The following is a 25,321-nucleotide window of genomic DNA, read 5'->3' on the forward strand; positions in this document are numbered from 1 at the left end:
TCCTTCGGCGCTCCTTATTGGTTATAAGTGCCGCGCAAGCGTGTTTCGTGACTGCGCGTGGGCTGCTTGATCGGACTTGGAGTAGTTTGGGAGAGAACCGGACCACGCCGCTCGGGTAGGAGAGGACGGTGCGGCGGTCCCGGATCAAGCCTGACGGAGAAGCGGACCGGATCGGTGCGGGAGCTGATTTGCGCGTGGTGGGCATTGGCGGCGAGGCTTGCCCAGGGTCTGGGGAGCGCTGTACCGGCCCTCACGATCGTTGTGCACCGGGAGGCGCCGAGGCCCGCGGGCCTGTCCGGGGGCGGGGCTGGCAGGGGGCGGGGCCGACAGGGGCGGGGCCTGCCCGCCAGGGGCCTGGCCGGGCCTCCTCCCGCGGCGCCTGCCGTCCGGGTTCCCCAGGATGCGGGTTCCTCCGGATCCGGGATGTTGGCCCCTTCCAGCCTCGCGCGTCGAGTGCGTGTGGGTCCTGCGAGGAGACAGATGATGGGAAAGGGTGACACTGATCATGATCACGAGGACTTGTGCTCACGAACTGAGTGTGATCTCAGGTAGGGGTGTGTGTCACTTTGTATTTAGATAAGAAGAGCATAAAACTAGGTGGTTCATGCACCCAACAGTTAAGACTTTGGTTCGAGATTCACTCTAAAATGTTCCCTGAAATTACCCACAGAATGGGGATGAACAAAAATCCACCCAAACTCTGCAATCAGAGTTTGAGCTGGAGATACTTTGTTTCCATGTGTGCATCCATGGTACACATTTGATAGTAAGTTGTAAGGAAGAGTTGCATTGTGATTAACTTTAGCACTATGATTAGTTATTTTTTCTTTTAGCATTAAGATCAAATAGGTACCAGTTAATGCTACAGTTTTAGCGCACTTTCTTTGTTTTTGCCTTTTTTTAAAAAGAAGAAACAAGGTATCCAAGACTTTCAGCAGTGATCCTGTTTGATTCCTTAGCACCACATAAGCAGAGAAAGCCTGAAGTGGCTCTGTGGCTCAAGTGGTAGAGCACTAGCCTTGAGCTGAAGAGCTGAGGGACAGCGCACAGCCTTGAGCTGAAGAGCTGAGGGACAGCGCCCAGGCCCAGAGTTCAGGCCCCACAACCCACCAAAAAAAAAAAAAAAGGGGGATCCTGTGGAATAAGCTGTCTGGTGTTTGGATCCTGCTTATGTTCATTTGGATAGATAGATTACAGGAATGCACTTCTGAATGACAGTTTGCTATTGGTATTTCTGGAGGATGGGATTTGCTTTCCATTCTCTTACATTCTCTAACTTGAATTAATTATTTAAGCTCATTTTAAATTAATGTTAAGCAAAATTAAAGAAGGCTATCTTGTATTTCTGGTGGATATTATTGAATTGTTTTAAAAAAATGAAGCCAGTATTGTTATTACTTCCTTAAGAAATAACCCATTTTCTTGTTTTCTGTGTCACTGTTACAGTTAGTCACAGTCTATGCCTTGAAATAATGAGAAGATTTTTGTTACTATACGCCACCCAGAAAGGACAGGCAAAGGCTATAGCTGAAGAAATACACGAGCAAGCTGCAGCCCATGGATTTTCTGCTGATCTTCACTGTATTAGTGAGTCGGACGAGGTAAGAGCTGTCATCCCTACAGATGTTGCTGTGCTTTAGGCTTTTAAGTGTTGGGTTGGGAAGTGGTGTTTGTTAAACAACAAAAAGCAGCAATGAAAGACAACAGTCAGAGATGTATTTTAGCAACTGTTTTGTAAGATTTCTCCAGCTTTTTTTTTCTTGTTTATAAAAATATTTGAATTAGGCTAAAGTATTTCAGAAACGGAAAGAAGTTTCAGTTAAGCTGCACCTTGTTTCTCTCACAGGTTGGCTGTAAGAACAGTGGAGTTGTGTCTGTTTGTATGCGTGATTTTCCATTCATTCATCTCAACACAAGAATGTCCTTGAGATTCATGTTAGAATTCCTCCAAATGAGAGACCACCTAGATTGTTCTGTGGAACAGAAGCTAAGGGGTAGTAGTGTTAAGCTGCAGACAAGATTGTCTACTAAGATAGGCACAGCTTGTTTGCATGCTTCCTAGTTCTCTGCAGAGTTTCATCCTCGAGGGCACGTAAAACCTAACAGTTCTGTGTTCTTCATTGTGTCTGAGGCCTCTAGATTCTAGTGTTCCTCACAGTTGAGGTGTTAACATCCTGGTGATATGCCAGTCAGTAACAGTCACTTTCACTTCAGTGCTTCTCATTCAAGTTCCCAATCATCTCTGATGATTCAGGTTCAAAAGATGAGACTGTGCTGCAGCACAGGAGAGTTAGAAACATAGCTCACAGAAGGACACTCAGCTGGCTCCTTTAAGCAGTGCTGTCTATGTGGCTGTAATGTAGTCCTAGAAAGCCATTTCCCTGTACAGCTATGGGAAGGCTCTGTCATTGGATAGTGACATTGCAGTGCCACCAGACGGACTCTAACTGAATTTGTTACTGTGAATGATGCATGAGCTAATTTGAGTCCAAAGAGTTCGTTGTATTTCACTCTTTGTGGCACTAAGGATAGAACCCAGGGCCTTGAGGCTGCTGAACAGGTACCCTACCATCAAGCTACACCTGCTGCCACTGAGTGTTCATGGACAGCAATGTTCATGGGATCATAAGAGAGTGAAGTATTCTATTAGAAGCTTGGTTTCTAAGGATGGAAACACACATGATAGACTGCTCAGCTCTCCAGAACTTGGGGGCAACGAGGAGCTGTGATTGACAAGCAGCCAAGGCTGAGGGCAGCACTTTGAATTGCCCATTTGAAAATGCCTATCTGTCTCTATGCTCTTGTGTCATATGTAGTATAAATGACTGTGTTTAACTTTGCCGAAGATTTTAGAGCTGCTATGTTTCCATTGTTGTTTGTATCTTCAGTGGGATGTCCCTTACCTCCCCTCTAGGAATCTCTTCGCTCACTCTTCTTATTTTCTTGTGAAAAGACAGTTGTGCTCAGTGAGGCACAGCTACCCAGTAGCTGCCTTTCTTCCGTGCCAGCTCAAGGTCCTTGGCTTCTTGTTTTAGCCTAGGGGCTGTTGGCCTCGCTTTCCAGAGCCCCTGTGTAATGTTTGGTACAGAGCACAGCAGCAGAGTGAATGTCTCTCTTCTCTGAGTTTCCTGAAGTGAAGGACTGGACTAGGTGTTAGCCTGGGGTGCAGTGCCCATCTGTGGTTAACCACATCAGCAGATGCACATTTCCACCGAATTACATCCTACACCTGCTCATTGGGCTGATCAGTCCAGCATGCATCTCCAGCAACTTGGGAAGGAAAGAAATAAAGAGGAAGTAGAAGATGGAGTAAACTAAGCTGATGGCTTTGTCATGCTGTTTGGTCATGCACACACATGGCATCTGATCCCTGACTCGATGCCTGGGTTTTTTTGCAGTATGATCTGAACACGGAAACTGCCCCTGTGGTGGTGGTTGTCTCTACCACGGGCACTGGGGATCCTCCTGACACAGCCCGGAAGTTTGTGAAAGAAATACATGACAAGACACTCCCCGCTGACTTCTTTGCTCACCTGCAGTATGGATTATTGGGTAATGAACAGTATTTTCTGCTCTTGCCTTATGATGTTAATTAATGGTTTAAACCTTGGCATCTGAATACATCTTTCAAAACCATAAAGTAGAATTATATGGGTCTTATTTGCATAAATATTATAACTGTAAAAAATATAGATGTATATGTTTTCCCCGTTTTTACCTCCCAGCCATACTCTGCTAGACCTTTCTCCCTGAGGTGCTGAGGCAAGTGCTTCTCATCCCCTAGCTCTGCACATCTTCTCCGTGGCTTTCCAGATTGTTCCAGTCATAAAGAATTTTCACAGTATTAGTGTCCAGGCCTCACCCCTAACAAAACAGAGCCCTTGAAAGAACAGCCCCTCATGGTATTCCTTGTTTAAAGCCACAGCAAACCACACAGAAAATTCCAGGCAATTGTGTCTTAAGACTGTGCTGCTAGGTTAGTGGTGTTTGGTCCCTGCTTGCATATTCAGACATCTGGGGAGTTCTAACCATTCCTTCACTTGGCTTATCACCAGTGATGTCAGGGATAGGGCTCTGGAAGTGACGCTTTAAACGCTTCTAAGAATGTATTCCAGGTTGAGAAAACTGGCCTAGGGCTGTGTGGAGCTTAGTTTAAACAGATTAAGATAAAAGATTAGAAAGACCATCAAAAGCAAAGGATGACACCGGAAAGGGTGTCGAGGGCCCCTTCTTGCCTGGCTTTGTGGTTTTATTACTTATCTTCGGAGATTTTTTTCTGAAGAGGGGGATGTTTATGATCAATAATTGCTTAGATGTTGAAATTGGAATCCTGGCCATGATCTGGTATATAGCACAAGTTCAAGAGAGTATTTCACAGTGTGATAGTTTTCCTAAACTGAAGTTTTTCTCATTTTAGTGTTTTCAAAAATGAACAGGTATTACTTTGAAAAAAAATATTTTTCTAAATATTGTAAAGAAAATCCTGAAACCTCTCGAGCTGATATTCTAGTCAATGTTGGGCTCACATATGAATCCATCTATTTCTCAGTTGGAAAAAAGCATGAGGATATATTTTTTTTATTAACAAATTTTATTAGATTTTTTTTCCATTTTAAACTTGAATTGATTGTATCAGTGGTGACAATTTAACATTCCTATTTATATGTCCAGTGCTTCTTATCAGAGTCATCCTGTCCATCCATCTCACATGGGGACGATCAAACAGAATTTCAAGCCTTTAATTTTAAAATTTCAGCCTCATTTGAAATGTTAGTCATTCTTCTTAAAATGAAAGGTAGAAGCAATGTAAAATTTACCTAAGGCAAACATTTATAGCAGCTGGGGGTGTGTGCTCATGAGCCCTGTGCTGTAGGTCAGGGGTCATACTTGCTGGAAAGGACCAGACTCTGCTTGTAGCTTCAAACCTGTCATAGTGATATTCAAGCAGACAAACCTGGCTGTGTTCCAGTGACACTTTATTTGCAAAATCAAAGCCATTTGGTTTGGGTTGTGGTTGACAGTGCACTGCTCAGGGTCAGAAAAGTGTACAGAATTGTATCATAAACCTGCCTGATCATTTTTGAAATTTCAGTACTTTTACAGATTCTTGGAAACAAAACTTGAAGTATGTATATTTCTTTGAACAGCTGTCAACGAATATTTGTCTTGTTTTATAGTGCCAGTATATCTGGTACTTTTGTGTTGTAAGATAACATAACATCCCCACTTAATATTAAGAAAAATATGAACATGTGAAATGGTATTTTTTGTAAGAGTATAGAATATTACTGTTTTAATTATTTCTTGTGTTTTTAATGTCTGTACATTTAAAGTGTAGTATGCTCTAAGGATCTGTTTGGTCTAGGTTTGGGTGATTCCGAATACACATACTTTTGTAATGGAGGGAAAGTAATTGATAAGCGACTTCAGGAGCTTGGAGCCCGACATTTCTATGACACTGGACATGCAGATGACTGTGTGGGGTAAGAACAATAAACTCTTATGTATAAACGTGATAAACCATGTCCACATGACACTTTGAGCTTAGAAGTCATGTTAGATTAGATTTCTAGCTCTGAGAGCTCTAGGATCCACAGAGGTCCCTTAGAGCTCAGAGTAACCTATTTGTGTGTGTGTGTGTGTTGTGTCTGCGTGCTACATGTGTTAGGAAATGCATCCCAGTGCAGTTCCCTTAGCTAAAGTGTATGCATCTTTGTAAGAGTCAGCATGTCCAGCAGTAGCCTACTACCAATAGGCTATCGCCAAATACCCAGGCTTTTCCTTTTTTGTTTCTTTTATTCTTGATTTTACAACTCAGTTTTTTCTCCCATGCACAACCTTTTAAGTCATCTTAATGTGTTTAATCAAAGGTCTTATAGTGTGTTCATATCATTTATTCAGCCACTTAGCCTTTACTTTTATTATAGTCAGACAACAGCACACACTTTTAGCTGTTTTTATTATAACCAGATAACACACAGGCATGGTTTTTGTTTGTTTGTTATACTAGGTACATATATTAACTCAATTTTCTCTCATGTGTTACTGAGTGGTCTTTGTTTATGAATATGATGAATCCAGCAAGTGTCCTCTGTACATTGTCTGCTCCCATGGACAGCTCCCCTCACCATTCCTTCCAGCATTTTCTGGAGCTCGGATGCTCTGGGTGTTTACTGGGTCTGCAACACACGTGGTATTCCTCACAGTGACACAATCAGCCACACTTTTTACATGTTACCTTTTAAGTTTGTTCCTTTATGCTGCAATTTATTTTTACCAAATCCAATTGGCATTAGACATTTAAGTCGTATATACTGTGTTTATTTGCTAATATAATTTCTATATTAACAAGTTAGGTTCATTTTGTCTACATTTTGCAAATCTATAAATACTTCTGCCTTTCCTGCCTGTTTATTGGACCAAGTATTAAAATTCATAAATGTGTATTTTAGTATTCTGCCCCTTTTAAAATTCAGCCTGACTACTTGAATGTTTCTTTTCTAAAATCAAGGTGTTTTCTAGAAGACATTCTTGCTTTCTGTAGCCCCACACTGAGGGATAAGCATGCAGACTCAGGTCTGTAAACACTTGGGTTCAAACCCTTGATCCCCACTTTCTCACTGAACCCATTTTGGGCCTTAATTTCTTCCTTATGAAGTGTCAGTAACAAGATTTTCTGTGTAATCTTACAGGAATAGACAAAAAAGAACAGTGAACGTTTTCCCCTTAGAACCATTCTGTAATACAGTAAAATATTAAGTGAACATTTGCTCTTGTTTATTCATTTGTCAGTCCTGAGATTTGAACTCAGAACTTGAGTGCTGGCTAGGCAGGCCTGCCACTAGTTGAGCCATGCCCAGTTCCTGTTGGTTTAGTTATTTTTTGAGCATTGTTATGCTGGGGCCAATCTGGATGGCGATCCTCTTACCTATGGCCGGGATAGCGGGTCCCCAGCAGGCATAACGTTTAGTTTTCTTTTTTGTACCAATCCTGGGCTTGAATCCAGGGTCTAGGTACTGTCTCTAAGCTTCTTTTGCTCAGGGCCAGCACTCTACCACTTGAATCACAACTCTGCTTCCAGCTTTTTTGGTAGTTTTAGTAGAGATCAGAGTCTGACAGACTTTTCTGCCCAGGCTGGCTTTGAACCATGATCCTCAGAGCTCAGCCTCCTGAGTAGGATTATAGGTGTGAGCCACCAGTGCCCAGCCCTAATTTTTTTTTTTACAGGTTGAGATGAAGTCTTAGGTACTTTTTCCCCAGGCTTGTCTCAATCCACAGTGCTCCCTAATGCTTGCCTCCCTAGTAGCCAGGATTACATTCATGAGCCAGCCTCGCTGAGCAGCTCTCTCTGTAGTTATGAATATTATCAGCTTAATATGTCTGAGTTCTGAGTGTAACTGTAATGATTATATGTAACTGTTACTGAGCCTGTGATTTTATGAACTTGCTTTCAGTAAGATTCCTCAGGGTAAACCCTAAACTGTGAGCTGTGTACTGTTGAATACTTAGTGATAAAACATCATTTCCATTGCTCTGATAAGCCTTCTTATTCTGTGGAAAATATTTTACTGCTGTTCAGAAATAAGAGAAATGTTAGTGTTGAGATGCGCTTTGTTAGTGCTAAGTGGACTACTAAACTTTACGGTTAGTTCAACTTCTAAAAGAAAGCTAACCCAGCTTTCTTTGTTTCCCTCAGGTCAGCCCCCAGAAAATTCTCCTTCTCCACAAAATTGTTCAGAACTGGTAGATTAGAAATGTTCATTGAGTGGAAAGCAGTTGGCATTACTCCATGTTGGGTCCTGATGCTGTTTTAATCAGTATGAACACAATCAAGTTAGGCATAAAAGAAGGTGTACTTTATTATGTAATCAATACTTGCTACATAGGAGTAGCCTTGGATTTTGGCTAAATTTGCTCAATTTATTTAGCCTTTGTCATGCCTCTTTGAAATTCTAACTTAAAAGAACTATTTAAGAAATGATTGCCAATTGTTTTTACCAATTACAATTATTTTTACTATAACTACCAATTACTTTAGGAAATTAAGAGGAGTTGTATTCCTCTGTCTTAATGACTACAGTATCTTCATTTCCTATATCTTGACCTGGGAACATGTTCATATTTTTGATAGCTGAGTGCTTTTTAAAGAACTTCTGAGTAGTTATTATAATCATTTATATTTGCTTATGTTATATATAACCGTTATATAAGTATATATTTCTGAGTATTGATTATGTTTGGGATACTCTTTATACAATATAGTTTCTATGGTTGTATCTAGCATTCTGCCAGATGGGTAGACTCACCTATTATCCTCTGTTGTGATCAGATAGACAACTTTATATCTTCTTCCCTTTTTCTACCAGTTTAGAACTTGTGGTTGAACCGTGGATTGCTGGGCTCTGGACTGCCCTCACAAATCATTTTAAGTCCAGTGGAGGACAGGAGATGAATGGCGCTCTTCCAAGGGCATCAAATACTTTGTTGAAGCCAGAGATGTTACACATGGAGTCACAGATAGAGCTACTGCGATTGGATGACTCAAGAGGAAGGGAATCTGAGGTTTTGGAGCAAGGTGAAGTGAACAGAAATGACTCCAGTACTTCAGTCAAAGAGTTGGAACCTTCCCTTGTGTGCTCGGTACCTCCACTCTCGCAAGCCTCTCTGAGTATTCCTGCCTTACCCCCAGAGTATCTGCAGGTGCATCTGCGGGAGTCTCTGGGTCAGGTGAGCAATTCACCTTGTATTATTTGTGCCCTTTAACCTGGGGTGTTTGCTTTTTTGATATCGTTCCACAAGCTGTAGCTCTCCTGCCCAGCGTGAATGTGACCCATAGCCTCTGTTTTTAGGTCTGGGCACAGAACCACACACACTTTGCTGCACAAGTTGAGCTCTGCTAGCAGTTGCCAGAAGGGTGCTGCCGTTGAGGCCTGCCAAACTTTAGGCATTTGCTTTCTGGCCTTTCAAGAAGTGTTTGTCCATTCTTGGATTAAGGGACTTGTAGTACAGACTGAGCACCCTAATGAAAAATGGTATGAAATTAACATCTTTGAGTGTTGTTAGCATGAGTCCATAATTGGAAACTTTCATACTGCATCCCATATGGTAGATTTGAATCATGCTACAGGTGCATTAAAAGTACTGCATGAAGTTACAGGTGGGCTGTGAATAAGGTATTCATGAAACATTAATGTTTACATGTTGTTCCCCCAAGTTCCTCATGGGCCTGGGCTGTAGGCCACTGATAAAGAGTACTTGCTAATGTATGTAAGATTTGTCCTGGGTACAGTTCCGAGTATCACAAAAGTAATAAGAGAATTACTTTATTTTAAATGTATTTCATTGTATAACTACATTTATACAATGGAATATACTTGTATAAAATGTATTTATACAGAAACACATTAATATAAATGTTTAAATACATTTATATGAAATATATAAAACCAAAAATGCTTTTTACCCAAAGCATAATGTAGTGTATCACATCTTGTCTTTGAAGTGTAAGTGGCTTATTTTGCAGAACTTCTTTGTAAGTTTTGTGGGAAGCAAGGCGTGCACCTTAGTGGAACTTTTGAGAACTTCCTTACAGCATACTCTACACTTTATGTGGACTTTGGCATCCTCGGATGCTGCAGTATGGGGAAAATTTTGTTTTTCTAGCTGGTTTCTTACCTATCTATTGTCTATATTAAATGGTCTTTTGTTTTTGTGTGTGTGTGTGTGTTTTTTCCAGGGCTGGGGCAGGCTAAGACCTTTCATTTTTGAGCATTGAGTTGGGAGTTGAGTAATAGCTAATTTCTACCTACTAGTACCAATAAAAGGTACCCTAAAATTTCTTCAGCATACGTAAAATAAATTTCCAGTGCATCTAATCTTTAAATATGAGATAAAGTGGTTTTTAAAAACACCTTTAATATGACAACCACCATTTCTTATTTTTTTTGTTTGTTTTGATGGTGCTGGGGTTTGAACTTGAGGCCAGGATGCTGTCCCTGAGCTCTTTTGCTCCAAGTTAGCACTCTACCACTTAAGCCACAGCTTCATTTCTGGCTTTCCGGTGTGTAATTGGAGGTTAAGATTCTCACGGACTACCTGTCCAGGCAGGTTAGGAGCCATGATCAGAATTGTTTGTGAACATCTAATATGATAGCTGTATTTTAGCCTATTGTTTTAATGTTTGAAACATTGAGATAATGTTTTTATGCATAAATAACTACAAATTGCTGTGTTTGTGCTTTGTGTTTATTATGAGTCACTTAAGTGAGATAATAGCAGTAAGTACATGTTAATCAGGCTGGGGAGCAGACATGCTGGTGCTTAGTAATCATGCGTCTGGACTGGTGGTTAGAGTGTGCAGATGTGACTGAGGTTTCTTCTGCACCGGCGCAGCTGCGACAGAGAATACTGAGTCTGGGTGGCCCAGCGCCATGCTGCCATTTTAGCATCTTTTGCAGATGATTGTAGCACCAGCCGTTACCAGATGGCTGGGATTGACAGGAATCACCCTGGCGTTTTCAAAGCATCTCTGCAGCAGCGCCGCACAGGGACTGGGATCTCCAGTGCAGAATTGGCATGCTGAGGAGCTGCAAAGGCTCCGCCAGTCCTGTGGAGTTTGCTCCTTTAGACTTTTCCTCAGTTTTGGAGAGTCAAGGCTCATAGTGACTGGCCACATTGGGTGAGGGGAGGCGTGGCTGGCACGCAGTGAGCAGAGATTGATGAGAGTCTCTCACAGGTGGCAGCCAGGGCTGATGCACAGCACCTTGTTCACATCAGTGTTCTGAGGGTCACACCTGAGACCTCGCCCCCCACCTTCCCCCCCCCGACACACACACACACACACACACACACACACACACACACACACACACACACACACACACACACACACACACACACACACACACACACACACACACACACACACACACACACACACACACACACACACACAGCGTCTTCAGGCACCAGCCAGCCCTGGGCTGGCTCCCATCTTTCCCACATAATAACTTAGAAATTAGCTAAGTGCTGGTGGCTACTTGGGAGGCCGAGATCTGAGGATCATGGTTCAAAGCCAATGTAGGCAGGAAAATCCATGAGACTCTTATTACTAATTAACCACCGGACAAGCTAGAAGTGACACTGTGAATTTAAAAAAAAAAAAAAAAAAGCTCAAGAACAGTGCCCAGGCCCTGAGAGCAAGCCCAGGACCAGCACAAATTAAAGAGAAAATTTAATTAGCACTTAATCATTGTTTCCTACTTTTAGTAATATCAAGTTAGAAAAGGCATTTGGAAGATATTAGGTCTCGTTAACTAAGAGCTGTGCTGTCCAGTGCAAAGTCTACTAGTCCTGTGTAGGTACTTTAACTTGATAAATAAAAATAGTAAGAATCTAATTGTAAGTCATAATTACTTTAAGGCCTCACCAGCCATATGACCAATGCTGCCCAGTACCAGGGCCTCCTGTGACCTTTTCTGGACAGAAACATTCTACCTTAAGTGCTGATCCTTTCCTTGAGAATCTCCTTCCCAATTTTTTTGCATGCCTTCTATCTCTCTACTCAGTATATTAGGAAGATGGCTAGGCCCTTATGTGAAAATGTTAATATTTTCTGTGTTTTTCAGAAGTTCTAAGTCTTGACAAAGAGTTTAAATATATATGAACTGTTCTTTTGAAAAGTGAGATCTACAAGGTTGCACCCTTTACCTTAGAAATGAGTATTAGGTAGTAGCCAGGGCGTGCACGATTGCTAACTGAAGGACTGGTGTGATTGGACATTGCATTTGCTCATATTGAATCCCTTTTGTTTCTCAAGGAGGAAAGCCAAGAATCTGTGACTTCCGTGGATCCCGTTTTTCAAGTTCCAATCTCAAAAGCCATTCAGCTTACTGCAGATGATGCCATAAAAACCACTCTCCTGCTGGAATTGGATATTTCAGTAAGTAACCGTTTCTCAGTGGTCACATTGTCCCCATGAACCGAGCCTGCATGGAACTGGCTGCCAAAGAGGTTCCTGCCAGAACACCACGCCGTTCTTGGTCCCTCGGGCTTTCTCAGGTGACCCCTCCTTCCTTTCCACTCCAGGTAAAGGCCAAGTTGAGGAGTGGCTGGTAGTGACTCAGCAGAGAGCTTAGTTTGCTGCCTTACTTGTAAACCATAAAAGGATTATGGTACCAGAAAGGCATTTTGCCTGGGATTGGCCCACCAAAAGGAGCTGTTCCTGAGATTAACCAGCTAGTTAGAACAGAGCTGAGACCCAGTCAGGTGAGGACTGACTTCTCAGAACAGTGCTTCTGGTTCTGGGAGAATGGAAGACAAATGGTTGTGTAGAGATATTTGCCTACAACTTCAGGGGGCTCCACACTGTCTCTGTCCCTCTCCCCTGCTGGGACCCATTGCCCTCAGGGTAAGAAGCTGACTGAGAGTCCTAGCTGGTCAGTGCTCAGAACCTCTTCCCACTCCAGTTGCTCAGCACTATGTAATGAGGGTTCTTCAGGCTGTTTTTCAGAAACTAAAGTCATCTCAGTGTTTCTATTAGCATCCTAATAGAAGACTCTCAGACATCCAAACTAGATGGTTTTGTTTCTGTACTGTTGAGTACACTGGGTTCCCCAGAACAGGTTTTATCCTGATATTCCAGGTCTTCACCCTGTAAAGCATAGCATAGGTCGGCTGGTCTCTGAGCCAAGCCTGTCCTTGAAGGCCAGGGATGTGAGTGGTGGTCCTCTCTCCTCTCCTCTTCCCCCACGGAACGGAGCAAAGCAGGGACAAGGGAATTGGAAAGCAGTGCAGATGGCCTAATGAGCTTCCCTTGGTGCATGTGTGTGGATGTTTTATAAAAAGAATTTTGACATGGGTCTTACGTAGATTATGGACCTCGCTTTGTGGAAAGTAAGGACGCGATGCTTTATGTTCTGTGAAGATGTAGTAACAGAGGCAAAACATGGCATAATTACCAAGTTTCTTTTCTAAAGTAGTATTAAAAAGTTATTCATTCTGTTAATTGGGCTCATTTGTTACTATCTTTTTGTGATTAGGATTCTTTTGTTTCTGAGTTTCTGTATTATTATTGTTACTATTTTGGGCCAGTCCTGGAACTGGAACTCAGGACCTGGGTGCTAGCTCTGAGCTTTTTCATTTTGTTCAAGGCTAGTGCTCTACCACTTGCGCCACAGTTCTACTTCCAGCTTTTCAGTTTTGGGGGATGGTTATTTGGAGATTAAAGTCTCATGGACTTCCCGGCCTGGGCTGGCTTAGAACCTGGATCCTCAGATCTCAGCTTCCCAAGTAGCTAGGATTACAGGTTTGAGGTACTGATGCCTGCCCAGTATTGCTTATTGGTATGTATTGATTGTGTACAGTAAGGGGTGTCTTTGACAATTCCATAAATGAATTGGAGTACTCAGATCCCATTTAGCCCTCCATTTCCCTCTGAAAATGGTCTACAATGAAAACTCACAGCTTAAACTTCCATATTAAAATTGTATATTCTGTATTGATACAGAATATTTTTTCATATTGGATCTTCTCTAGACAACAGGATTTTCCTATCAGCCTGGAGATGCTTTCAATGTCATCTGTCCGAACAGTGATTCCGAGGTACGCAGCCTTCTCCAAAGACTGCAGCTTGCTGACCAGCGTGAGCACCGGGTTTTCCTGGAAATCAAGGCAGACACAAAGAAGAAAGGTGCGGCTCAGAGCTGTGCCTGCACTGACGAGCATGCTGGCACGCAGCAGGGTGCTGGCACGCAGCAGGGTGCTGACACGCAGCACGGAGACAGGGCCCGTGCTGGGCCTCAGCCACCTGTCAGGGCACACAGACACACTGCGGGCTGGCACTTCTGATTTCTCCTGTTGGCTGCATTGGAGGCAGCTGTAGTGGCTTTTACACTGATTGGACAGTGGCCACAAAATGATAATTGAACTAATCTTTGATAAACATCTCAATGCGACGAGAAGTAAACATTTACATTGCTTTTAAAAATATTTGCTGTTTTATAATTGAAAGAAGCTATTTTTTAAATCATCGAACTTATTTGTGTGCAGTCTTGATCTTGAGTTTATACATAAAGTTCTGAGAATAGTATTTTTTGGAACACTGCCGATTTGCCATGTCATTACATTTTGATGGCATTTGATGTAAAGGTGACAGTTCATTGTGTTCTGGGGCACATTCAGCCTATGTCCAGAATTAGTGCTGTGATTGTTCTTTATTTTCTGTATCCTGATTTTCTTTCCTGTCTTTTCCTGAGAAAGGCGCTGTCTTACCCCAGCATGTACCTGAGGGGCGTTCTCTTCAGTTCATTCTCACCTGGTGTCTTGAAATACGATCTATTCCTAAAAAGGTATTTTTTTGCTTCTTTGCAAGTAACCATTTTAAAATGTGCTTAAGTCTATTTAGAATTTACTTTTAAACAGAACGTTATTTTTCAAAGTTTAAAAACTGTCCTTTGCACCGTATTTGTAGAATTAATTCCCAGGGGTATATGGTTTTTAGAATTAGTTTCCGAAGACAAGTGGTATTGTACAATTGTCATAGAGTAGATAGCTATTTTATTTTTTGTTTGCATTCACATTGTGCTGTTGTAGGTTTATAAAACCTGTCGTTGTCATAGTCCTAGTCTCCCTAGGCATGAGCTTCACATCGCACAGTACACAGTGGTGCTGTGTGCAGGCTCTTGTGGCCACCGCCTCTCCTTGTAAGAGCTCATCCCTCCCTCAGTCATGGCGTCTGTGTGATGTTACATATGCTTGTTGCTGATTCAGAATTCCTTGGGAAAACTTGAAGCCAGTTGGTTTCTTATACTGATGTTCAGATAGATACATTTGGAATTGGAACAATCCACTAGAGGTCAGTATTACACCAGGAACTGTATTTTAAAAACAATTGTCCCTGATTTCTTCCTGAACATTTCTCTCAAATGCATACTAATGGATAAAGCTTTCAAAGCTAGGCCCTGACAGAAGTCATTATCACTGAGCATCAAGAGTGCTATAATTAATATTGTCCTCTCTTCCCTTGACCCCTTTCCCTTTCCCTCCTCTCCTGTCTTCTGATTTCTCTGATGTTCTTACTAGACTGCCATTCCTTGGGGACCAAGGTGCCACCTGGTCCCCAGGGCATCACTGTCACTCAGTGCCCTCTTATAAAAAATACTTCACAATTGTAAAATGAATGTTGAGGTCTACATTATAATCATCTGCTTAGACAAAAAGTATGTGTTCTGAACCAGTGGCTCACTCCTATCAGCTACTCAGGAGGCTGAGGATCAAAGTTTAGAGCTATCCCAGGCAGACAGATTCATGAGACTGACAAATAATGAGCAAAAAGTGGTAACTAGAGGCACGGCTCAAGTGGTAGAGTATATACCATGAGTAGAAGAGCTGAGCGAGAGCAACAGCACATGCATGTGTGCACATACACACACACACACACACACACATACACACACATACACACAAATGTATTCCGAGATGAAATCTTGAGTTATGAGATTTTGTGATTATATTATTGGTATAAACCTGTTATGTGATTGGAGATTGTACTTACGATTGATTGGCCAGGCTGCTTAGGATGGAGGCATGATCCTATCACCAGGTGAATTTTCACTGAGTGTTTGGAGCCTGCAGGGTTTTTCGTGTGTGTGTGTGTGTGTGTGTGTGTGTGTGTGTGTGTGTGTGTGTGTGTGTGTGTGTGTGTGTGTGTGTGTGTGTGTGTGTGTGTGTGTGTGTGTGTGTGTGTGTGTGTGTGTGTGTGTGTGTGTGTGTGTGTGTGTGTCTTCGACTTCCCTAGCAGTGCTAGGTCCTGAACCCAGGGTCTCTTAAGTCCTTGCAAGTGCTGCTGTGCCAGTGAGCAGCACTTACTGTCTGACTCCTCACATAGTCCTAACTCAACGCAGGTCATAATTAATGTACTGTGGCTTCCTTATCCCAGGCATTTGTGCGAGCCCTGGCAGACTACACCAGTGACAGTGCTGAGAAGCGGAGGCTGCAGGAGCTGTGCAGCAAACAAGGAGCCTCGGACTACGCCCTGTTTGTACGCGATGCTGCTGCCTGCCTGTTGGACCTCCTCCTCGCCTTCCCGTCCTGCCATCCGCCGCTCGGCCTTCTGCTCGGTGAGTGCCATCCCGAGGTACGTCTGGTCTTCACACACTGTACCAAGCCTCCTTGCTGCTCCATTGGTGTCTCTGTCATTTCATTTCCTCTGTTGAAACAAACCTTCGTTTTTCCTTTTTGCATAGAACCTAATGTCCTTTCAAATTTATTTTTTTTAGTGGTTATTTAGCTAAATTTTTTTCCAGACATAGGCTAAGAAAAAAGTATTGTGTTTGCCTGAGAGCAGCACGATCCATGTAATTGGCAGGTGAACACAGCTGGGGCTGCGTGTGGGTGCAGAGACACTCGGTCAGGCAGGTCCACACAGAGGGTCCTGCAGGTGCCCAGGGGCTCTTCCTGTCATGCTCCGACACTCGGAAGCTGAGACTCATCACAGAATATTCCAGATGAAAGGTAGTCTAGCGTCATTCTCAGCCTTCAAGGTCAGCTGATGTCTAAGGAAACCTTCCTGAAGATGTTAGTATTCACTAGAAGGCTCTCTTACCTGCCTGGGGTAGTTCATGTCATGTGCTTTGGATACCCAGCCAGACCTTAATCTTCACGCATCTTCAGTGACTGAAACATGTCTAGTTAGGCCAGCAAGGACTCCGTTGATGTCTGATAGTGCCTTCGTCTCATTCTTCCTCCCCAGAAGAGTAAAATAGCATTACTTGGAGGGTCTGTCCTTCCTGGAGCTGGCTCTCTCAAAAACTTTTTGGTTCAGTGCTTTAGAGTTGGTGGTCAGGAAGTCTTAGAAAGTTCTCTTAATATATATAAATTTTTCACGCTTTATTCTTTTGTATGTTCCCATTACTTTTAAATATTTATAAAAACAACTTTTTGCAAAATTAAAAATATGTAAAAATATTAGGAGCCTATGGAATTAAAATTCCTCAACTTTCTTAAGAAAAAAGTGTATCTAAAGCTTAAGATGAACCTTTTATTAGACCTGTTTTCCAGGATATATCAAAAGTTTATACCATTTGGGATATACTATTGAAAGCTTATCTGAAATATATTAAAAAATATACTACACAGAAAAACTCCAAGATATTTGTTAGTATATTCTTCAAGTAATGGTGATTTGAATTGCTTTCCCAAGACTACCAGTACTCCTTGAAACCACATAGTTTCTCCACAGTTGCCTTAAAAAATTTCTACCATATCGGGGTGCTGGTGGCTCATGCCTGTAATCCTGGCTACTCAGGAGGCTGAGCTCTGAGGATCATGGTTCAAAGCCAGCCCGGGCAGGAAAGTCTGTGAGACTCTTATCTCAATAAACCACTCAGAAAACCAGAAGTGGTGCTGTGGTTCAAGAGCTAGCCTTGAGCTAAAGAGCTGAGGGACAGTGCCTAGGCCAGAGGTCAAGCCCCACGACCACCAAAAAAAAAAAAAAAAAGTCTCTACACTACATAGACTTTTTCCTTATACAAGTAAAAGAAGAAAAAGTATCTTAAACCCATATGTAGTTCCAGTAATCTATAAAATAATAGTCTGTGATCTTCTTTGAGATTATGACTTTATTTTAAATCTGAAAACTCTAGACATTTCTCCCCAGACAATTTCACATACAAGGAAGTTGAATGAGTTCCTTGACTCTAAAGCCCATTTGTGGATCCTGTTCTTGTTTCTTTGGGTTTATGTGGCCAGCATTTGGGAGAACTACTGATTTTAACTTTAGGAATTGGAAGGAAAAATTAATGATACTTTTCTTAGACAGTATTGAACTTAGATGTGCTATAAAATATGATTTAAAACTAGGGCATAAATTATTTTGAAATATTCTAAATAAGAAAAAGTAGGAATTAAATTTAGGCCTTAAGATTTTTTTTTTAATCTAAAGCTATTTTCTGTATCAGTGAATTAATAATTGTTTTTATTTTTTCTAGAACATCTTCCTAAACTCCAGCCTAGACCATATTCATGTGCAAGGTATTCATATTTATTAACATGATATGAAACCTCTTTTCCCCCCAAATCATATAACATCCAGATTTCTAAATCCTCAATGACTTAGGGTTCATTCCTGGTAACTTAGCTGATGTGTGAGACGGGGCTGGGCACAGCAGTATGAAGGAGAGCCACAGGACTCCTGTCCTCCGGGAATTCACATAGGAAGATCCTGACTGGCTCTCCCATCACCCAGCGTCCTGGCCCTCCACCTCCAGGGAGGGGGGCGAGGGAGGGGGAGGGGGCAAGGGGAAGCTCTGCTGTACCCTATCCCATGAGTGCTGCCTCAGGTTCAGGCCTGACTCCCCTTGTGGCACTTGTGGGAAGGAGAAGCAGCCCGGCACCCTTTCACATTATTTTATCATATAACATGAAAAGCAATAGGGTTTGTAGAAGTACCTTTTAAAGATAATATTGAAAGCTGGGTGCCAGAGGCTCACACCTGTAATCCTAGCTGCTTGGGGCTGAGATCTAGGGATCTGAGTCTAAGCCAGCCCAGGCAGAAAGACCATGAGACTCATCTCCAATGAACCACAAAAAGCTGGAAGTAGTAGAGTACCAGCCCTGAGTGGAAAAAACTAAGGGATAGCACCCTGGCCCTAAGTTCAAGCATCAGTAAAGTCCAGCCCTCCCCACAGGAAAAAGAAAAGATAATGTTGAATATTTAATTTTCTTCAGTACATTTTTAGTTTTATCACCAGAGTACAGAAAATGAAAGTCAGTAGGGTTTATCCCCATTCATTCATATGGTGAAAGGTCTTTATGAATATTAAATGAGTCACAGCATCTTGGTATTTATAAGTTTTATCTGGTATTGAAGACAAATGAAACGAGTAACTTTCCTGAATAATATCCAGAAGGGGAGGGCCGGGGGGTAAGCAAGTTAGATTGCTTTTGTCTCTGAGTGACCAGGCAGATGCAAGTCCATAAGAATCTATTGCTCTGCTGCAATAGAAAAGATGGATTGAGCCGGGATATGTTTGCCCTAATGCAGAATTCGTGGCTTACGCCTCTGTTTCCGCAGCTCCGGCTTATGTCATCCAGACAAGCTACGTTTTGTTTTCAACATTGTGGAATTTCCCAAGTTGGAGGCGGTGGTCCTCCGGAGGGGCGTGTGCACAGGCTGGCTGGCCACGTTGGCTGACCCCCTTCTTCAGCCAAACACAGAGGCATTGCAAGCGGACAACAGAGAAGATTGGGCTCCAAAGGTATCACAGTAGTGTGCAGCTTGACGAGAGAACTCAGCCAGGTCCCCTGTCACTGGCCATTGCTGACACCAGCCAGGGAATGGTACACGATACTCAAATTTCAAAATCTCTACTAGCCAGTTCTACATTATTTTCCCTCACTTTCATCAGTCCACATATTTCCTGAATTTGCAAAGCTATAAACTTCTATAGTTAGCTTGTGCTTGCCTGTCCTATTCACAGGAAAAACCACCTTGTTTTGTAAGTATTCTTTATAGATCGGTGAGAAGGAGGACAGGAAAAATCAAGAAGGATCGAAGGATCTGTCAGGACACCTGTATCTTATGTCCAGCCCGAATCCTGCAACAGGGCTTGAACTCAAGACTCTTTCATTGCAGCTTGCTTGCTCATGGCTCACACTCTATCTGGTTAGCCTTACTTCCAGCCCTGCTTTTTGCTGGTAATTGTACATGGAGTCTCACAGACTTTGTTCTGCCAGGCTGGCCTTGAACTGTGATCCTCCAGGTCTCAGACTCCTGAGTAGCTAGGATTCTAGGTGTGAGCTCCAGTGCCTGGCTTCCCTCCTTGCCATACCAAAGTTTAAACACAGGCTTGCGCCTGGCTTGGTTTGCTCACTGGGCTGGCACTCCCACTTGGAAATCCCTTTTATAAACACTTAGGATAAGAAGTTTACCCAGTTTCCTGAACAAGCTGTGGGTATATTTGTACTTAGATTAGGTGATGTCTTCATATTTCGATTAAGTACTTTGAGTACCACATGTGGTACTTACTTACAGTTGCCCATTTAAAAATAAAACGAGATTTCAGGCTTTTCATGAAGTGTTCTTCATAGTAATGAAGAAATCAATGTGTCACTGTAGCATTATGACAAACGTAGCCTTGAGTTATTGGAGTTAAAGTTTGGACCCTTCGATGCCCTCTTGAGAGGACTTACAGGGAGACCAAGCTTGAAGCCACCTCATCCCTGCCCCGAGCAGAGACCCTTTGCACCGTTCATGAGACCTAGCGTGCGCTATACACCCACGTGCACTAGGAAATGGAAACCTTTTGTTCTGTAAAGCAAGTATTACATATTCACAGAAGTTCTGTCTTAGTGATATGTCTAAACACCAGGTGATCTCCAGAAAGTTCCAAGCATACATAGCAAATGCTAAGCATGGATGCTTGTGACATACTTCTCATTCCCTCATCTCACTCCTTTCTTTGTTTCAACAAGACGTTATTATCTACCTGATATGTACACACTAGAGGTAGGATGTACCTTGAACTGTGTGAATTTTGCTGTGTGCAGTAGTGCCATTGTTTTTAGGGTGCAGAGTGTAGAAGGTTGTCTAGATCAGGCATATCTTGCTGCCTAGGCCCTGGGAGGATTCAGGGTCAGTGCGCAGCCTACCTGCAGCTTTCTACGAGGACCATGGAAGTTGGTATTTTGCACTGCTGCTCTGCTCGTAGGTGTGCATGCAGTGAGAGTCCTGAGCTGGGTTCATTGTTGCTCTGCTCTTCTTCCTGCCCCTGAACAGAGAAGCTCTCAGCTCAGAGCTTTTACACTGTGCTTTTCCACGAGGCCCCAGCTCTTGCATGGCCGACTCGCACAGGCTCAGGTCTCTGTCAAAGGCCTGTCAGTTCCAGGCCTTCTCCGACTGTGCAGCTTCAGTTAGCAGCTCCTTTCCAATCTGTCTGTTCCTTGCCTTGTCTAATCTTCATAATCCTTGCACTACTCATGGTCTGTGGATCTATGTTTGCTTTTTACAGTTCTGACCACAATAATGCACGTTCTATGGAGATAGTGACTTTGGTGTATTTCTCTGTGTGTGGCGCCTGTCATTGAGTCCTTTCAGTAAACCTGAATCTGAATGATGTCATCACAAGTACACAGTCACTTCCAAGTAGACATAGCATTACCATTTACACAATGTGCTATTTCAAACTTTTCCTCAATGTAAGCAAGATGTGGTGACATGTACCTGTAATTCCTGCACTGTCTTGCTAGGCAGGAGGACTAAGAGTTCAAGGCAGTGTGGGGCTATTATACTACCATGCGAAGTACAACGGAGTCCTGACCCTGTCATTCAGTATGACTTACATGTGTGGCAGGGTCATCGTGACTTGTGTGTGACAGGGGGAGACATTTGGGAGTCCTTTGCAGATACCTTTGCCGCATGATTGATTTAAACAAAACTCTTTCAAAATGTTAAAAAAGCTCTGTTAACTGTATCAGTTCTAGCTTTCACACAAACAAGTACTTCTTGGTAATACCAGAACCTGAGTAGCAAGTACTTCAGTTCTCTGTACACAGCAGCTTCTCCCTAGTCTTGGCTGCCTTATTATCGTTTAAAGCTTGAATCCATCATGTTATGAAACTTGACGGGCCATTTATGTGCAGACACGAAGAATTGTGTCTCCTTTGTTGTGCATCTTCTGTAGACCTATGGTGTGTTGCCTGCTAGGAAGTAAATTTTGCCTAGAAAAGGCCTTATAATCTGTCCATTGTTCTCCACAAGAACCGTGCATGTCATTTGTCTGTTTCTGAGTACATGCAAGGTAAATTTAATTTTTCTTTAGTGATATGGGCATCTGGTTCCATGGGCTACTCTTTATTTTTCCGATGCTTCTTTGAGGGGAATGTTGCGTCTGATTTCTTAGCAAAGGTCATCTTGGTCATACCTTCTTGCCTAGGTTTTCTTTCGCACTTACCAGCTGTTTACCGTTTCAGGTATCCATCTCTCCTCGAGCAGTAAATTCTTTCCACTTACCCAGTGACCATTCGGTCCCTGTCATCATGGTGGGTCCAGGAACCGGCATAGCTCCCTTCATTGGTTTCCTGCAACACAGGTAGGCGTGCCTTTGGCTGTTGGGGAAGTAAGTGTCCCCCGGGAGCCCAGGCAGCTGTGAAGTGACCTTTTGTTTCTTTGGGAGTTATTACAGTAATTGAACTCTGGCTGTCAAGTGTCTATTTAAAAGATATCGTTATCAGATGTGCGATAGCACACCCACCTGTCACCGAGGGAGGGGGGAAGGGAGGGAGGGAGGGGGGGGGAGGGAGGGAGGGAGGGAGGGGTAGGCGTGATGACTTCCTTAGGTTGCATTCCGTACTGCACCTTCCTTTCACAGTGGCTCCAGCAGTTTCCTTTTTTCAGCTCTCCTGTGCTTTATGGCATGAACTTCAGGTTCCTTCATGATAAAATTGGTAGAAACAGGTCCCATTGTACTGGAAAATTCCAGGTATACTTTAGGCATCAGTAATTTTCAAAAGGATCCAGCTTAGTATCAGAACAGCACTGTCTGGTGTAAAGCAAGATGATCATACTTCTCTCGGTGCTGTGGAGCAGTGGCCCAGGGCTCGCGCTGTCCTCTGGGTAGCCGAGGCCTCTCCCCTCGATGGTCACTTCTTTATCAGTGTTCCATGCAGAGAGCAAGAGCCCAGGGCAGACATGCTCTGCGGTGTTCGTGTGCTCCTCACAGCATAAATGCACTTTGCATGTCCTACTTGCTTGATTTTATGCATGAGTTCATTTATTCAAGAGTTCATTTATAAATTCTTACTCATAAAATGACTGTTATTACTTAGCATCGGCATTGCTCCATGCACATATCACATTGTGATATGTGTACGTATCAGCCTGTAGAACTCAAGGATGTCTACAGCTTCTAGGCATGTGTGCTTACTGCAGTGCCCGCCGCTGGGCCCTGAAGGGCTGTGCTGTCTGACCATAATGAAGTACCTCAGAGGCAGTCAGCTTACAAAGAGACAGCTTTGCCTTGCAGTTCTGGAAGGTTCCGTGGTTCCACGATTGATTGGCTTAGAGCTTGTGTTGAGGCAGCAGATCATGGTGTGCACGTGGGTTGGAGTGAAATGGCTCACCTCTCAACCAAGAAGCACAAGAGGAAGGCGAGGGCTGTGGTCCCAGGGGCTTTCCCAGTGCCCACACCAGGCCTGGGTTGCATCAATGGTGGGGCGCATGCTTATTAGCAGGTTCATGGTTCTAGCATGGTAGCACAAAAGGTCATCTAAATCATAGTAGATGTTAACGCTAGTTAAATGACTGAACTTCCATCAGCTGTTGAGAACCTCAGACTGCCAATGTCATTTTCTGATGAGATGAGGTTTGTTTTTTATATTCTGTATACCAAACATCTGAACTGTTTTTCTCACAGAGAGAAACTCCAAGAACAGCACCCGGATGGAAGTTTTGGAGCAATGTGGTTGTTTTTTGGCTGCAGACATAAGGACAGGGACTATTTGTTCAGGTAAACAGTTCTTGTGTCAAGGTGCTCAGCCACTGAGAATATGGGTTGGGTTTTCGAGTTTCTCGATGGTAAGTGCACCCTTCCTGGACCTGTGGTGCATTCTGTTTCAGAGAGGAGCTCCAGCGTTTCCTTGCGCGTGGGATCTTGACTCACCTGAAGGTCTCCTTCTCAAGAGAGGCCCCCGTGGGGGAGGCGGTGGCCCCGGCCAAGTACGTGCAGGACAATCTCCAGCTCCACAGCCAGGAGCTGGCCCGGCTCCTCCTGGAGGAGGACGGCTGCATCTATGTGTGCGGGTGAGTGGACGGCAGGCGTGGGGACTGGATGGGAAAACACGGTTGGAGGTACCAATGTGATTGGCACAGGGTTAAGTGAAACTTAATTTTTTAATTTTTATAACACCTTTTGGTAATTTCCTTTTCATTTTTCAATTTTGTTTTCCTGCTTAAGTTTTTTTTTAAGCTGCTTTGGCTACTAAGTTGATGTTTTCTCAGTCTGTTTTGATTTACTAGAAAACTAGGTTTTTGACTGTCAGTTGGAAAGCACTACAGACTTGGTTTGGTTTCCATTTTCATTTAGCTTTTAGCAAAGGAGTAGATCTTCACTTTGTAGAGCCATCAGCAGTCAAATACAGGCTGACATTTTAAACACCTGAAAGTAGTAGAGATCCTTGGATTATATAAATATACAGAAAAAAGGCACTTGAGGGCTTGGAGAGGGCCCCAGCTGTTCAAACTTTTGAAATGTGTCCCCCAAGTGGCTCCTCCGGTCACTTCCGTGCCTCTAAAGGGGCGTGTGGCACTGATCCCTTGGTCTGAGGTGAGGGTCCCAAGGAGCCCCTGGCCTGACAGTGACAGTGGCTGGACAACGCAGGAACAGCAGGGGCTGAGGGAGGATCAGCCGCTGAGGAAGGGGGAACTGCTCCTGGAGTTGGGGGCCTGGGCCCTTCTCCCCCCGGGAGGCTCTTGGTACAGGTGGTCATGTGAGAAGCGGAAACGCGTGTTGTAGGCCGAGCACCACGGCACTCCGTGGTGGTCAGAGCTGTGGGGCCCAGGAGCGGAATGGTCCCATCGTGCACTTCACGTGGCCTAGCGAACATTGGAGCATCTGCTGAGGTGCTGAGAGCCAGGACTGGTAGAAACCTACGCTCCCTGCCCTCAGACAGTGCACCCCGGGCACAGCCCCAGAGCAGTGCTGGACAACAGAAGTGCCTTGAAGGAGACGCAGCCCCGCCATGCCTTGCTAGCGCCAGGAGCTGCACGAGCACGTTAGGTGCTGGTCGGTGGCTTCCCGGTGTGTGTGTGCGTGCGTGTTTGTGTGCACGGTAGGTGCTGGTCGGTGGCTTCCTGGGTGTGTGTGTGCGCGTGCACACGTATGTTAGGTGCTGGTCGGTGGCTTCCTGGGTGTGTGTGTGTGTGTGTGTGTGTGTGTGTTTGTGTGTGTGTGTGCATGCACGTTAGGTGCTGGTCGGTGGCTTCCTGGGTGTGTGTGTGTGTATGTGTGTGCGCGTGCACACGCACGTTAGGTGCTGGTCGGTGGCTTCCTGGGTGTGTGTGTGTGTGTATGCGTGTGTATGCTCGTGAGCACATTAGGTGCTGGTTGGTGACTTCCTGGGTGTGTGTGTGTGTGTGTGTGTGTGTGTACACGTTAGGTGCTGGTCGGTGGCTTCCCGGCTGTGTGTGCGTGTGCTTGCGTGTGCGCATGAAGGCTTAGAAGGGACAGCTTGTTCAGGTGCTGCATGCTTGAGAGACAGGAAGGAGGCCAGGCAAGCTAGTCCTGAGCCTCACACACGAGGTAAGGCTTCCGGCTGTCTCAGAACA

At 43.8% G+C, this 25,321-nt stretch overlaps 1 protein-coding gene across 4 annotated transcripts in view; it reads left to right on the forward strand.

Annotated features, from left to right (window-relative positions):
* The first annotated feature begins 69 nt into the window (after positions 1–69).
* Mtrr (5-methyltetrahydrofolate-homocysteine methyltransferase reductase) overlaps positions 70–25,321 on the forward strand; it is a 33,010-nt gene continuing 7,758 nt past the window's right edge. For 2 of the 4 annotated variants that reach the window (XM_070042169.1, XM_070042167.1), the window contains exons 1-14: positions 393–548; positions 1,447–1,601; positions 3,399–3,552; positions 5,366–5,483; positions 8,367–8,727; positions 11,819–11,941; positions 13,537–13,690; positions 14,260–14,348; positions 15,938–16,118; positions 17,988–18,030; positions 19,073–19,256; positions 21,970–22,088; positions 23,412–23,504; positions 23,615–23,797. In XM_070042169.1, coding sequence (XP_069898270.1) covers positions 506–548; positions 1,447–1,601; positions 3,399–3,552; positions 5,366–5,483; positions 8,367–8,727; positions 11,819–11,941; positions 13,537–13,690; positions 14,260–14,348; positions 15,938–16,118; positions 17,988–18,030; positions 19,073–19,256; positions 21,970–22,088; positions 23,412–23,504; positions 23,615–23,797 — 2,000 coding nt within the window. In that variant the 5' untranslated portion in view covers positions 393–505. Of the gene's footprint in view, positions 198–392; positions 549–1,446; positions 1,602–3,398; positions 3,553–5,365; positions 5,484–8,366; positions 8,728–11,818; positions 11,942–13,536; positions 13,691–14,259; positions 14,349–15,937; positions 16,119–17,987; positions 18,031–19,072; positions 19,257–21,969; positions 22,089–23,411; positions 23,505–23,614; positions 23,798–25,321 lie in introns of those variants that run through there. The other 2 variants (XM_070042170.1, XM_070042171.1) reach the window with 2 other exon arrangements.

Source organism: Dipodomys merriami, unplaced genomic scaffold (assembly GCF_024711535.1).
Source record: "Dipodomys merriami isolate MVZ:Mamm:240054 unplaced genomic scaffold, mDipMer1.0.p SCAF_32, whole genome shotgun sequence".
Taxonomy (NCBI): domain Eukaryota; kingdom Metazoa; phylum Chordata; class Mammalia; order Rodentia; family Heteromyidae; genus Dipodomys; species Dipodomys merriami.